The 14,610-nt window shown below is 47.1% G+C and overlaps 1 protein-coding gene across 1 annotated transcript; it reads right to left on the bottom strand.

The window, feature by feature from the left end:
* Nucleotides 1–259: 259 nt before the first annotated feature.
* DRC7 (dynein regulatory complex subunit 7) lies at nt 260–12,958 on the bottom strand. The gene is made up of 15 exons (XM_009090730.4): nt 12,831–12,958; nt 12,245–12,419; nt 11,278–11,403; nt 9,958–10,152; nt 9,497–9,640; nt 8,959–9,177; nt 8,132–8,242; nt 7,273–7,348; nt 6,660–6,788; nt 5,688–5,816; nt 4,998–5,224; nt 3,903–4,118; nt 2,725–2,835; nt 1,561–1,662; nt 260–879 (listed from the first exon to the last, which is right to left on the bottom strand). The coding sequence occupies exons 1-15, from the start codon at nt 12,956–12,958 to the stop codon at nt 769–771; spliced, it is 2,199 nt and encodes a 732-aa protein (XP_009088978.1). The 3' UTR covers nt 260–768.
* Between the last annotated feature and the right edge of the window lie 1,652 nt (nt 12,959–14,610).

Here is a 14,610-nt window from a genome sequence, read left to right as displayed (position 1 = left end):
AAAAGGATTTTTAAATTATTTTATTCTGGTGTCTTCTCTGGTATTGAATTAACATTGATGAGTTCATATCCACAGTGTTATATGGGGCAATGTTTTGTCATTACAGGGCTCTAGATCAGGTCAAAGAAATGTTACATTTGTGAACTCACCAGTTCAAAGCCTTTGCTTATGAAAAACTGACTTATAAATTCGTTAAAATATTATGTTGGAAAAGAATCCGTATTCCCAAATAATCCCACTCCTGCTGCCAGCAGCTATGGAGTGGATTTGGAAGAGAAAAGCCCTGAAAGACTGTGCATGGTTTGTCTCCCCTTGTGAAGCAGACCTCAGGGCTAAGGTCTCATTCAGACTCAAGTCTCAAACGTGGAATTTCATGAAGAGACAACTGATGTAGCTGCAGATGGGCCTTAGAAAAAAATAGGGTAAGGAAAAGGTGTGGAATGGTGCAAATTTATTAAAATCTCTGCAAATCTGATCATAGTGAACTGTTTACTGCAGGCAGCTCCAGAAAAGGAAAGAAGAAATTATTCATGCCCGAGGTACCCAGCCAGGCAAGGATTCCTGAGCAGCACCTCTTTAGGAGAATGTTTTTTTCTATTGTGCCAACTGCTTTTCCCTAGAACAGGAAGGGGGAAATCAGAGGGAAACTGCAGTGGGACAAGGATTAAAGCATTTCACAGAGTAGTTTCTGTTCCAAGTTGCCATGGGGCTGACTTGTAAACGTGCCGTGCTCAGGCAGTCATTCCCAGTCCCTGCAGAGGCTCCACTTCACATCGTGGAGTTGGTTGCAGTGTGGGGGGCCACGGATTCATCCTCCTCTCCAATGTACTGACTCTCCTCCAAGGAACTCTGGGAGCTCCTCTGCTCCTCTTCCAGCACCTGTGAGGGAACAAGCAACCAGCAGTCAGGGAAATAGGAAAGTGAGGAGTAAAATCACAATTCACAGAGCTGAGATGAAGGAAAAAGACTGGAGCTGATTTATTTTTGAGAGAGGGGAAAAAAGTTTGAGATGAGGTCTCATGAGAAGAAGAAAACAATGGGAATCAAAATGTGGAGCGGGAAGAGGCAGCAAATCCAAATGTTTTGCCTCACTAGAGTCAAGAAGCCCTGGAGAACCAAATCATCTGTGATTGAGATAAGGACTGCATCTGACCCTGGGGCTATTTTGTTCTTTGATCTCACATGCTAATTACGAATAAAAATACATATATCTATATATATACAGACATATTTATGACTCTGTTAAAATACTCCCCCCATAATCCCTGTTATCAACTAATCATTCTTAATTCTTTTCTTTATTAACTAAACAAAACACAGTAATATTTCTCAGTGGTGCAAGTTTTTCCAGAAAGTCAGGAGGTGACCATAGCACAACCATGTTATATTTTCCTGGAAAAGCAACTGAAGCTGTGCTGACTTACACCAAACTGTGATTTGTCCCAATATGTTTTAATGATATTAAAAGCTCTTCAGAGATAATTCCTGACAGAGAAAAAGCTGACTCTGGATTTCTCTGAGTGCATGCATTGAATGCTGACATTAATGAAGTTTACCTACCGTGGCTTCATGCTGTTGTTCTCTCTTTGCAGTGCTGTACAATGAAACTGTCAATTTAATATTGGCCTCTTCATCCTCACGGACCATCAAAATATTTAACATCTTCCAAGAAATGAGAAGAAAGACCCCTCAGCTTTCCCACAAAATGAACATACCTTTAGAAGCCTGACCTGCTAACAGAGCAGATGCTGCATACAAGAATTGTAGAATAACATTAAATATAGATCTTTGCAAATATGTGTACATCCTGCTAGATCAAGCTCATAGTCTTAATTTTAAATTGCTACTGTGTATGAAATTCTTGATTACAATTACTGATTTAACTGATAAAGCTTTTCTGGAATCAGTTCTGGCACTAGTTTAGAAATGGCACTGATAGTTTTGTCTTATTCTTTGTCTTATATAGGATATGCAGCACAAGCAATGGGAATATTTTGTCTGTTGATACATCGAGACTGAGAAATTTGGAAAGGTAGTTCATGAGGTCAAAGTGAACTAGCTTCAAATTTCTGAGGAAAAAATGAGATTTTTTCAAAGTTGTTCTTAATTACTACTAATATTCTGGGTTAATGTAGTTGAGCATTCCCTCTGCAGCTCCTTCAGGGATTTATCTTCCTCAAAAAAACATTAAAAGAAATCCAATAGCTGTGCCTCTATCTGCTAGAATGATTATATTTATCATGAACTAATTACAAAGAACATGGATCTGTTGCACCAGTCAGTGTGATCAGCAGTACAAGCAAAGTGTTTTACGAAGTATTTCCCTACAGCTGCTCATGCAACAAGTCACTTCAGTATTTTGGGTAGGGTTTCCTGGCAATGCCTAGCCACTAGATACAGCATTACATACAATATCCTTTCTTTTTGGCCTCATTCCTGGGCAAATGGCAGGTAGGCTTCCAGATGCCCCAATTAATAAATTGTCATTTGCTCTCTGAAATGTTTCCTTGCAGGGAAGGAAGACTAAGAGCAGGAGCAGGAGAGTGTGTGACCCTGCATAAATATATTACAGCTACATCTTCACTGAACAATGCCTCAGTAGCAAGCATAATAATTCAGCAAGGACAGCAGCTTTGTCTTACTTTTATAACAGTTTATGCTGAGGAGGCATGAAACTATTTCTACACCTGATCAGCTCTGACTCTGTGAACACCTCCCTGTTACCTCTGCTTCAGAGTCCCGCACTAGTTGCTTCAGATCCTTCTGTTCTGCTCTCAGCTCCCACAGCAGGTTGTAGAGATGGCGCATGTTCTTGTGCTTCTCTGAGGACCAGGGCTGGAAGCAGATAACTCAGTGAGAAACAGCAGCACTGCTTGGGTGCACAGATCAGGTACTCTGCTGGCAGAAACTGGCATGATCTTGCTACAGCCAGTAAAGCAGCACTCATTTCCATCACTGAAACATCAAACCCACGGTCAGCATGGGTTTATCACACTTCATTTTGATTTAGAATCCATCAATAATGTGAACCAGATGGCACATTTTGCTGATGCTGCTGTTTTACAGTTGAAATGAGATGAATAGGAATGTACAGAAATAGAGATGAAAAAAATGGGATTCCAGTAATGCTATTCTGAGTATTCTCCCCAGTGGGAAACAGGAATTTTAAAAACCCTATAACATGAAAAAAACCCCCTACTTTGTATTCTCTGTTTGGCTTTCCTAAGTGTAATTGTACAGCATCACTGCAGAATTTACTGGCAGCCTTCTGCCTCTGGTTACACTCTCACACTGATGCTGAGGTTACTGAGGTGACCCCTCACCCCGATGAGATCATTTGCCTTAATGGCAGCACTCCACTTCTTTGGGAATATCTTTTATTTAAGGCTGTCTATCTATCCATCTATCTATCTATCTGCAATGTATCTCTGCCTCAGCATCTTGCTCTGCATCTGCAGAGTAAACACTGGGATATTTAAGGAATGATAGGACCCAAGAAGTCCACAGCAGAAATAGAACCAGAACAAAGAGTGTCTGCCTTTGCGGCTCTGTTCTTGCTCTTTTTGAAGAGGGAACAACAGAGGACAGTTCAGCTTCCCTGCCATGAATCTACAGAACTGAGTCCAACAGCTGCTGAACCTACATTTTGCAGGATCCCAGGGGATGTGGAGTTTGCCTGATGACCAAATCTGAGAAGATGACCTCAGGCATGGCCAGAGCAGGCCTGCCATGTCACATTATGTCCTGCACTCTCAATCACTCCCAGCATGGCAGTGCATCTCCTGGGCTGTGGGTGTTGTCAGCCTGGAGCTGTGCAGGTGGAGTAGAAGGGCAGTATGGAATACGTCATGTTTGTAGTTCTTTCACTGACATTTCACCTTTGTGTCTTGTGATCTTCATACCTGGTATTTGAGAGTGTTTTCTCTGCTCAGGAAGATTTCATCTTCTCTCTTCTCCCTCCCTATTACTCTGCAGAAAACCACCTTTGAGGCAATGGTGTCATGGAGTTCAAGGTGGTATGTCAGCTGGATGACATCGTCTATGACCATAAAGACACGTTCCTCTACATCTTCATCAGCAGGCTTTTCTGGGTTTCTGTGGAAATACTCCTTGATTTCCTAATGGAGGGTGAAAAAAAGATATAGAAGCAACTTAGACAACACAAAACTGGGAAATTTACAGATTTGGGTAAAACCCCAAGGTCAAAATTGTGCTTTTCTGCCTGGACTTTTTGGCCAATGGTCCTACTGTTCTTGCCTATTTCTTAAAACAACCCAACCACAAAGCAGCTTAAAGCAATACGGAAGTTTCCTTTTTGTGGAGCAGAGTATGCTTTCCAAACTCCAAGTTAGCTTGGGATGCATCCCTGCCTGAGGGACCTGCAGGATTTGTGGTATTTTGGAGGAAAGCAAAGTTTCCCACCTCTCCCAAGACAGGGGAGGAAAAGGTAGCATGTTTGGTGCTGATCCAAAGACAGGCCACTGCATGGCTCTGTCTTGGCAGGTGAAGTGTCTGAGCCATATATACTGCCAGATGTCAGGTTTTCTCCTTCTGTTCTGCAAACCAGACCTGACAAGAGGAAGAGTAAGATTACCTGCCTGTAACAGATCAGAGCAATGGGACAATTCAGGAACCTAAAACAATATTGGTGTCAGCTCAGCACACAAAATCATCTTCCTAGTTTTGAAATCTTGCAAAAATTTTGTTCTGAAATCATATTCACTTTTTTATTCTTTCCTCTGACACACAATTCCCAAGCCTTAGTTTCCTAGTTTAATTCTAGCTGCTCAATACAGTTCCTGACAACTGCTCACACTGTAGTTCTCTGTCAGGGAAGCAACTGTGAGACACAGCAGCTGAACAATGTTTGGATGTCTCATCTGGAGACATCAGCCTCAGCCATGCCTACTGAAAATGAACTGCAGCTCCAGGCAGTATGTTTTGCATAGTTTAAATATCACAGTGACACATATTTTCTGTTCCTGCCTTGGCCATACCACTATGGGCCGGGCGTTAGCCTCAGCTGTGACTCCAGCCATTTCCACTCCCAGGTCTCTTTCACCAAACTCTATGTGCCGCATGTGCAGGAAGTCCTCCCGCCCCATGAAGTACTCTGTCATCTCTGTAGCAGTTTCAAAACGTTTCCAGAGGCCATCAACTCGTGCTGTGTGGTAAAACTCCACTGTGTGCCCAGTTTCAGGTTCCAGTGATGTGTAGGTGTGAGCTAAGGACAAATCACACACAATTTCAGAGTTAGCAACTGTAATACACTGAACACGAGCATGGCCAGGGGGTGTTTTATTTTCTTCAGCTTTAGCAACAGATCTGATGCAGGAGTTATCCCCAGCTGCACAACACTGAGAGAACAAACATAATCCTAAAGAGAAAGTTTCAGCTTCTGTCGATTCTGCTGATAAAAGCAGAAATGTATCCCCCTGATACATATGAAAACTATGTATTTTTCTAACACATAGAAAACTACATAGCTGTGGGAGCACAGCCCAGGACTGCAAGCCACCGACCCAATTCTATACTCTTCACTGGAGATCATTTTTTTTTATCTAGGTAATATATTCCACAGGTATCCAGTCCCGCCTGCCTTTTGCCTTTGGGCTGTTGCCACTGGCTAGAAGGGAGTTATGTGACATCCCATCAGCTGCAGTGGCTGCCCAGATGAGCTGGAATACCTTTAAGAAGGAGGGGGTGTCCAGGCTTAAAATGGTCTGTGATCAGCAGTGTTTGATGATCCACTTCTCTCATATACAGCAGGTCTTCTCGGTGTTTGAACCATTCCTTCACCTCCAGTTCTTCAGTACCTGGCAGGAAACAAGTCATTTTGCAACCTTAGGTCACCTTGTTGGAGGTGGAAAAATTCTGATGGGCTCCCAGTATCTGTGCCAGCACCCTGTGCTCCTGATACAGCCTCAGTGGACACAGTACGGCCACTGGAACTGCCCCTGTGCAAAGGGGAATTTTGTATGTGAATCCTGATCTACATTTGAGTAGATGAATTATACCCTAAGAGGGTCTATTCCTCTCCATCAACCAGAACTAGAGTAATGAACTCAGGAATAGAACATGGCACAGCAAAGGGCTATGGATAGACAAGAGAAATTCCATCCCAAATATTTAATAATGGTGTCAGGAGATTGGAGCATCACACTATCCGAGAAGGCTGAGGGCAGGACACTGTATGTCCAGTTAGGAATCTGCGTGGTTTCTTGAACCAGCTGTTAAAAAGAATGTTTTCAACTACAGAGACATCCTCAGGCTGTAGCTGCCCCTTTCTGTGGCCCCTTTTGACACCAATGAGGAAATGAAGATAGTGACACTCTTGGATCAAATCCAACTAGTCTTCCATTTTTCTCTGAAGACTGAAAATCCAAGCAGCTGACCTGTGACATTGAACAGTTTTACTGGTGTATAAAACAGATTCAAACTCTTATGAAAAGCCCTAGCAATGCTGGAAAGTTCAGGGGCTCCACAGACTAAGCATGATTAAGAGTTTGAGGATAAAGTAAATAATTCCCCCACAAAGCTGAAAGGAAAATGAGAAAGCACAAGAGAAACTCTGGCAGAAAGGGAGCGACCTCCCTCTTTCCATCAGCATGGCCCAGGCTGTGTGCTCAGTGTGTGGTGTGCTCATTCATCCCTCTTACGCTCTGAGTCTGCGTAGACAGTGAGGCGTTCCACCAGCCCGTCTGCATTTGCATACGCCGCCCATTTCTCCTGCTTGGCTTTATCGTACAGGATCACCTTCTTCCCCCGGGGAAAGGGATTCTCATATTCTGCAGTGGGCAAGAGAGATGTCAGACAAATTGACTCCTCTGTACTCAGACCCCAAAAACAAAAAAGAATTTAAAAGGGGAAAAAAACATGGTCTAAGGGACATTATGCATTTATCATGTTTGCTGGCAATAAAGCTGTTCAGATTCTGCCTGTTGTCCATTAATGTTATAATGGTATAATAACTCTTTCTCTCCCCAAACAGAGATAATGCAGGAGCAGTTCCTTGTGCATAGCAGTAAGAGAAAGACCATCCCAGGCAAAATTCCCAGCTGGCAGGAAAACACAGTGTGGGGTGTGTATATGGGGGGAAGATGAGACTGCAGCACTGAGGGCAGCCACTGGAACCAATAGCTGTTGTGGCCTTCACCTAATGTGCTTCACTGTCACTGTTTGATCACCCTGAAGGGAGAACCCAGTGAGACAGGCAAATATCCCAAACCCACTGAAAGGTAAGCTGGAGGCAAGCAAAAGGCAAATACCTACCTCTGCAAGACACCTTAATTCGGTCTACCCATGATAGTGGCATCTCAAAGCTCATGCCTATTTCCTCCTCTTCTTGCTGAAACAGAAGCAGAGATTTGTGCTTTTGGCAGCATCTCTTACTGTGCCAGGAGGCATTTTGGTCCTGGTGAACTGCAGTGATGAGAGCTCAGCTTGTGTGAGGCTGTGTTCTGGTGAGCACCATGGAACAGCTACAACAGCACATCCCTATTCGAGCCTGATGAAATTATCTTTTCCTGGCTACTGCTCATGCTGGCAGGGAAGGAATGTGGCAATCACCAGATTATTTTATGTAGACCCTGGAGGACTCTTTGCTTCCCAGTTATGGGCACAGGCTGAGTAGATAGCAGGAGGGAATTATTATTTGCATTCCTCTGTCCTGCTGTGTGGGTGCAATGTCTATTTTATTATGCTGTCTTCTCCCAACATGACAACATTTTGTGCTTCTAGTACATGGCATTTTTTGTATTTTAGAGGACACACATTATTTCTGCATTTGTCTGGCAGGTTAACCTTGCAGCCAGGAGGGGAAGGTGACCAGCATAGAAAGAATGTCCACAAAAATCACATTCTGGATTTTATTTTTTAAAATTATTTCAGCCCAAAGGCCAGTGCACTGGAGGCTTACAGAGATCCCTAGACACTTATGGCACCTAAAGTACCACTTGGAGTCCTGCTTCAGAAATCACCAGAACTCTCCTAGATTGAGAAGGAATCTAAACCTGGCTAGAGTAGAAGGGATGTGACCTGGAGAGGGCAGCAGGCAGGCAGATATTCACTATGGACACACTGGTTCCATACAGGGTCCCCAGTGCTCAAGAGCATCGCTTGGGTCACTCACCATGTCATCTGTGTCATTCTCGGCTGACTCTGTGGGCAACTGAGAGGCATTGTTGCTCTCTGAAAACATAATTTCCCAGCAGAAAGGATCACTCAAGTCAAAGCTGAGCTCCTAGGGCATACAGAAAAAACTCTTTTAACTACAGGGCATTGCCAAGGGCCTTACACTAAATTTGACCACTGCATCAATATGTCGTGGTGCTCTGAACATGGCTAGGTGTCAGAGACTTTAGGAACTCTAGAGATCTGGACCTCAGGGAGGTGAGCTCCTCAAATCCTTGGCTGGCTGGTGGGACCCCAAAGACTGCCCCTGTGCCTAGAGGTTGCAGAACCCCTTCCTCGTGGTGCCTCTTCCTCAGATGAGAGGAAATTGCTGGAAATAATTCTGCCTCCTTCCTCTGGGCAAGTATGGCCCCAAGCTGATCTAACTCAGACCCTCACCTCCCAGACTCTGTGTCTGCTGGGGGGCAGCTGAGGTGTGATAAGAGCTGAATCAGGATTTTACCTTCCTTGAGCTATGCCTGACAGACCCAAAACATCCTCTGCCTCAAAAGCTGTTGAGAGGAGTGCCTAGCCAGCCTTAAAAGCTAAAACTCTTGCACTGTAGAGTTTAAATAGATGTGATCTGTATTTGCTAGCTCAGAGTCTGGGATGCCCTGGAGTAGTTCCATAGTCTATGTAATCAGAGCAACATGACCAAAACCGACACAAGGAATGCTTACGTGGAAACTGGACTTGGAAGTCCAAGTATTGGTTTTGGACTTCCCCAGGACTCAGGAGAGCCCAGCTCTCCCTCACGTGCCAGGCAGGGTGCAAAGGGCTCCCTACCTTGCAGCCTTTGCGGCAGTCCTGCATGTTCACCCAGTAGTTCCTGTGGTTCCAGACGCTCTCAATCCCAAGGAAGCACTCATCCTTGGTGCTGTGGTGGTTTCCTGTGAACGGGTTGATGAAGAAGGTCTCGGGAACCTTCCTCTTCCCAGACAGAACCAGAACCCAGGCGTGCACCCGCAAGCCATGCAAAGGGTCTCGCTTGGGCTTTTCCACCTCCTGTAGCACAGAGGATAGAGCAATAATTACTGCCATTTCACTGACACTTTATTCCAACCCAAGGGAAATCTTATCCTTTCCTCTGCCTACTTCTAAAGAGCTCCAGGCTCTTAATGCTTTTTAAGAGTGAGGTATATACCCAGCACATGTTACTGTGCCAGCACACACTGTGCTTCTGGAGGCCAAGTGCTCATGGCCATGATCAAGGTCATGTCATACTTCACAGAGGAGGGTGTGAGCTCCTCTCTTTGGCCAGCCATTACCTGTGTCTCACCTCTTTTTCCTGAAGCTCACAGGAAGGTGGACCTTACTAACTCACCACAACTACCTCCTCTTCTCTTTCCTCCTCTTGTGTGGATTCAGTTTCTTCCTCCTTCTTGGCCTTCTGCTGAAGCACAAACTGGCTCTGTGGCTCTAAAGGGTACTTAATTCTGTACTTGTTGGGATCCTCCTCTTCTGGTACCTGCAAAAGCAGGGTATTACTGTGAAACCCAGCAGAGATCAAGAGAAGGAAGTAAATGTATGGCTTACAGGTACCTCTCCGTTCCCAACACTTGGCAGTTTGCAATATTGCACCCAGTGAGCAGAAATTCAGTGAAGCCAAAAAAGCCTTGTAATGAGCTGTAGAAAAACATTTAAAAGATTCCTTTGGTGGATACAGACTGAAACCCAGTGCGGACCTGAAGCTGCTTCCCCTAGCTCAGCTCTGGAGCTCACTTGACATGAACAGGCTGAGCATGTGTGCTGGACTCCTCTCTGCCCACTCACTGCAGATCTCACCTCTGGGGGCTTCCTGAGCCGTGGGCACAGCTCCTGGGTCTGGTCCAGGGAGCACATCTCGAGGGTGGCATATCCATGTACACAGTAGGCATCATAGCCAGCCCCCACCAGCAGGGAGCACAGCAGCACAGTGAAGTCAAAGCAGTTCCCTCGCTGGTACTTCAGAATGGTGGTTGGGGAATAGAGTGAGCTGGGCTTGAAAGAAAGAGATCACAGTGCTTGTCTTGTGAAGCTGAAACATGCACCAGACAGAGAGAGGCACTGCCCACATCCCTGGGCCCTGCACCCTATGGGAATCTATTATGCAACATTTCTTTAAAAGCCACTGACTCTAAAACTCCCCTCCAAAATGATCTGGGGAAACTCTGACCTCAAATCTCGTGACAAATTTAACCACAGGAAAGGAAGGAAATTACAAACTCATCAAACTGCTGAAAACCTAATGCTAATTCTGGAATGGGATATCCCTCTATCTCCTGCTGTTCTGTCTACAGGTCTTCCAAGGAAAACACCCATAAGCTAAATTATAGTTCACAGGAGGAAACATATTTCTTTTCTGGCCCTCTTTCTGGCAATAAAAAGTATCACTACACACATACTGCATAGAGAGAGGTTCTAATCCCACTCAGTTCTCAGACATCACCTAAGGTGATCAAGGCAGTCTCCACCTGCTAAATGGAGATCCCTTCTGCGTAGTCTCAAAGTGCCAGAGCTCCTCTTGAGGCCCTGGGGCTCTTGGGACAGCCTGTGCCTGGTGTAGATTGTTTAGGTCACTCTGCAGTCCTTGCTAGCAAGGAGTGTGTTCTCTTGGCTGATTCTCATCAAGAATTTGCCCCAGCTCTGGCATCATCCCTTTTTGCTAACCTAGAAATCTCCTTTCATCCCAAAATATACCCAGATATGGGAATATAAATGTCAAAAAGTTCCTAAGAACAAGTCACTGAGGTGAAGTATCATTCCCTAGGGTTTATGTTCTCCTCTGTTCCAAAGTGTCTTGGTTTTCAGAGGGGAGACTTGTCAGCCATTGCCTCCCACAGTGCTCCAGCTGCTCACCTGGGCTGGCTGAAGGCAGGGTCTGGTCTTGAAGAAATGGTGCTTAATTACTTAAAAGGTACCACACTGCACATGCACTGGGACTGTGGATCCAACAGAATGCACAGGGTCTAGGAAAACCAGGGGGCTGCCTAAATAGTGAGGGGAGGGTGGAAGTGTCAAAGACCTTTGTGATCCCAGCCACTGGCACTTGCCCACTGTGTCCTGCTGAAAGGCCCTTCTGTCACCTCTGTTCTGTCTCTGCTGGGGCTGCAGCCCCTTTCTTACCGGTGTGATTGGGCACTTGAGGGGCTCCATGATGAGGTAGTCACAAACAAAGCTGGCACAGCCTGACCAGTAGTACATGTCTGGGTAAGGCAGCAGGGTTGGCCTCACTGTTGTGCTCACAAACTTCTGTAGAGCAATAAGAGGAGTTTGGTTAGCCAACAGGCCCTTGGCAGAGTCTCCTCTCCAAAGCCATCCTCAGACCACCCCTGGATGTTGCAGATGGAATTCAGGATCTTTCTACAGCATATCAACAGCATCAGTATCCCATCTCTCCAGTTCCAAGATGGAAATTTCATGGGGTTGGGAGGCTGTCTGCTTGCCTGTGGCTGAAACTTCATCCTCATCTCAGACACATTCCAGATGTGAGCCAGTTCTTCTCTTCATTTTCAAGCAAGTCAAATCACTACTGCCTTTTCTTGCTTTTACATCCTCCAGCATTTTTTTTGCCTTGCATGCTAATCATACAACAAATTTTGGGAAAAGCTGGTACAAAGTAGCAATTCCAGGTGCCCAGGGCACAGAGGGGAAACATCAGGTCCCAAACTAGACAATAGTTGTGCAGCTTGGGTCCAGAGAAAACAAAACCAGACCAAAAACTTCCACATTTACTCCTTCCCTGTAACTTCGGTGAAGTTCAGAGTAAGACCTAACTCTGGATCCCTATCTGTGGCTGAGCCTGAGCCTTATCTAGTTCAAGTATTTCTTTTCCTTCCCTTTATGTTTCTGTGGTCTCTCCTGTTTCCTAAGCATCACACTGCAGCCTACATGGCAACACCAACATTTATATGGCTCATGAATGTGGACAGCCATGGTATTCCTGGGGTTCTGTGTGCCTGCTCAGGGGCTGAGGGTTCAGCCAGCAGGTTCCCATTCCCTTTAGCCAAGAGGGGCTGCTGCTCTTTCACAGCATTTGGCACAGTGGAAGCCAAGTGTTCCTGTGCTGTGGCCCAGCCCCACCCACCCATACCTGCACACCACACTCGTTGAGCGGGTGGATGAAGAGCGGCTTGCGTTCAGGGCACAGGTGAGAGTACTGCTGGAAGAAATGGTCAGCAAGCTGAAGCAGCTTATTTTCCTGCTGGGAATTTGTCTTGTATGAAGATGGTAAGTTGGATGTGTCAATGGAGCTCCAGTCAAAATCACTTATGTAGAAGAGGGAGGCAGAAAGACACAAGTAATAAGCCAGGAGCAATACAGGCAGGATGATCTGATATCAAAACATGGCAGGGCTTCCCTGTTTCACAGGTACAAAATGGGGGCACTATCCAAGGATATGATTTTGACATAGCCAAGCATCTCTGGAGCAATGGCAAACTGACATACACCCAGGGTCTCGGAGGATCTTTATACAGCGGTGAACAGATGTACAACCAAATGAGTTTTCTTATCTTACTTGCACACTCACACTCTTGGACAAACTCATCAAGCACAAGAAACTTGCTCACTCCCATCACCATGCAAGGGGACCACATGTGCCATCCACACATGTGCAATCACCCTGTGGGGCCCAAAGGGAACATCTCTGCTCATCCCAGCCATGAGCAGAGACTTACGATTCATCACTTAGGGCAGAGGCTTCCTCCGCATCTAGCTCCAGCTCATCGAGGAAATCACTGATATTCAAAGAGATCACATCTTCTGGTGGTTTCTCCACTTCCTCCTTCTCTTCCAGGGCCTCCATTCTGCCTGGCACTACAGGAATGCACACACCAGCGTGAATTCAGGGGTGAGACCCAGCTACACAGAAACACTCCCAACTGTGGCTGCAGTGCTTTGGTACATGAGCATCGTGAGTCAGCCAGAACCATGAGAGTTAAGGGAGAGCACAGAGTTAGGCTGGCTTTGGTAAACAAGTGGCTCCATGTTCCAGCACACCCTAAGCGTGCAGAGCACTCAGAGCCTGTCTCGGTAGGGCAGAGCACGTCCCCACATTCAGAGCGCGTGCTCCGTGTCCTCCGTCCTGCCCGGCGTGCTGCTGGCGGGGCAGCAGCTCCACCAACCCGCTGGGCACCGGCCGTGCCCCAGCCCGCAGGGGCCTTGGAGGGAGCGGGGGCTCCGCGGAGCCGGCAGCCCCCAAGGGCACCGCCTGCCGCGTATCTCCGCTGGCGCGGGCGGTGTTTGTGCGCCGTCCCTGCGGTCAGGCTGACCCTGAGCGGGGCACGCAGCGGGCACAGGGAGGTGCAGACCTTGCCCGGGGGACCCCGCAACCCCCGGCCCTGCCCCGCCCGGCCGCCCCCTCACCGCGGCTCCAAGGGCGGCGCGGCCGCTCCGGCCCCGCGCGGCTCCGGGGCGCTCACCATGGCAACGCCCGCGCCGCGGCTCCGGGGACAAGGCCTGCGGTTCCCGGGGGTGGGACCTGCTGCTCCCCAGGACGGGACCTGGGGCTCCCGGGAACGGGGCCTGCGGCTCCCCCGCGCCCCGGCCCGTCGGGGACACCCCCGGAGTCCCCCCAGACCTCTCGCCACAGCCCCCGGCCCCAGAGGCTCCTCGGGACCCCCGCGCACCCCCTGCGCTGCCCCAGCCCGGGCGTCTCTCCCAGCCCTGGTGCCGACGCCGTGCCCGGGCCAGCTGGGAGAAGGGGACAACGCGGAGCACAGCAGGGGACAGCGGCCGGCCCCTGCCCGCCACCACGGCTGAGCCGTCGCCCTCTGAGACCCGCTCGGAAACTCACGAGTTCGGCTCTCTTAAAATAAAAACCACCCCCAGTGATCCTTTGTTGCAGAGGCACTTACCCAAAAGCTGGCACCAAGGGAGGCAAGACACCTTGTTCTTTTTTTCTTTTTCTACTTCTTTTTCTTCTCCTTTACCATTACCTTTTTCTTTTTAATTTTCTTTCTATTTTTCCTTTTCCTTTTTATATTTTCATTTTCCTCTTTTTTTCCCTTTATTTTCCTTTTATTCTTAGTTGTCAGTTTATTAGACTGTAAGCAGGGTCAGATGCTAAACACTTTTTTTTCTGTTTTGTTGTTGTGATTAAGAAAAAATATGGATTGATGGACGAATGTTCACATTAGGCACTCTCTTAAGGGAACCGTAGCAATTAAAGCTATGAGGATGCACCGACTGCAGTCAAAATATATCAAGAAGCATCATGTTGAGTGATTAATGTGGTTTGCAGCTGGTTACTGTTGCCCAAATGGCATGAACTTCTATTGAGGGCAGGGATTTAGGTTGGGTATTAGGAAAAGGTTCTTCCCCCAAAGGGTGATTGGGCCTTGGAACAGGCTCCCCAGGGAAATGGTCACCGTGTCCCAAGCTTGCCAGAGTTCAAAGAACATTTGGACAATTCTCTGAGAGGCACAGGGTGGGCCTGCTGGGGCAGTCCTGTGCAGG

The sequence above is a fragment of the Serinus canaria genome, chromosome 11 (genome assembly GCF_022539315.1).
Source record: "Serinus canaria isolate serCan28SL12 chromosome 11, serCan2020, whole genome shotgun sequence".
NCBI lineage: Eukaryota > Metazoa > Chordata > Aves > Passeriformes > Fringillidae > Serinus > Serinus canaria.
The sequence above is the reverse complement of the archived record's forward strand: the minus strand, read 5'-3'. Positions and strand labels throughout refer to the sequence as shown.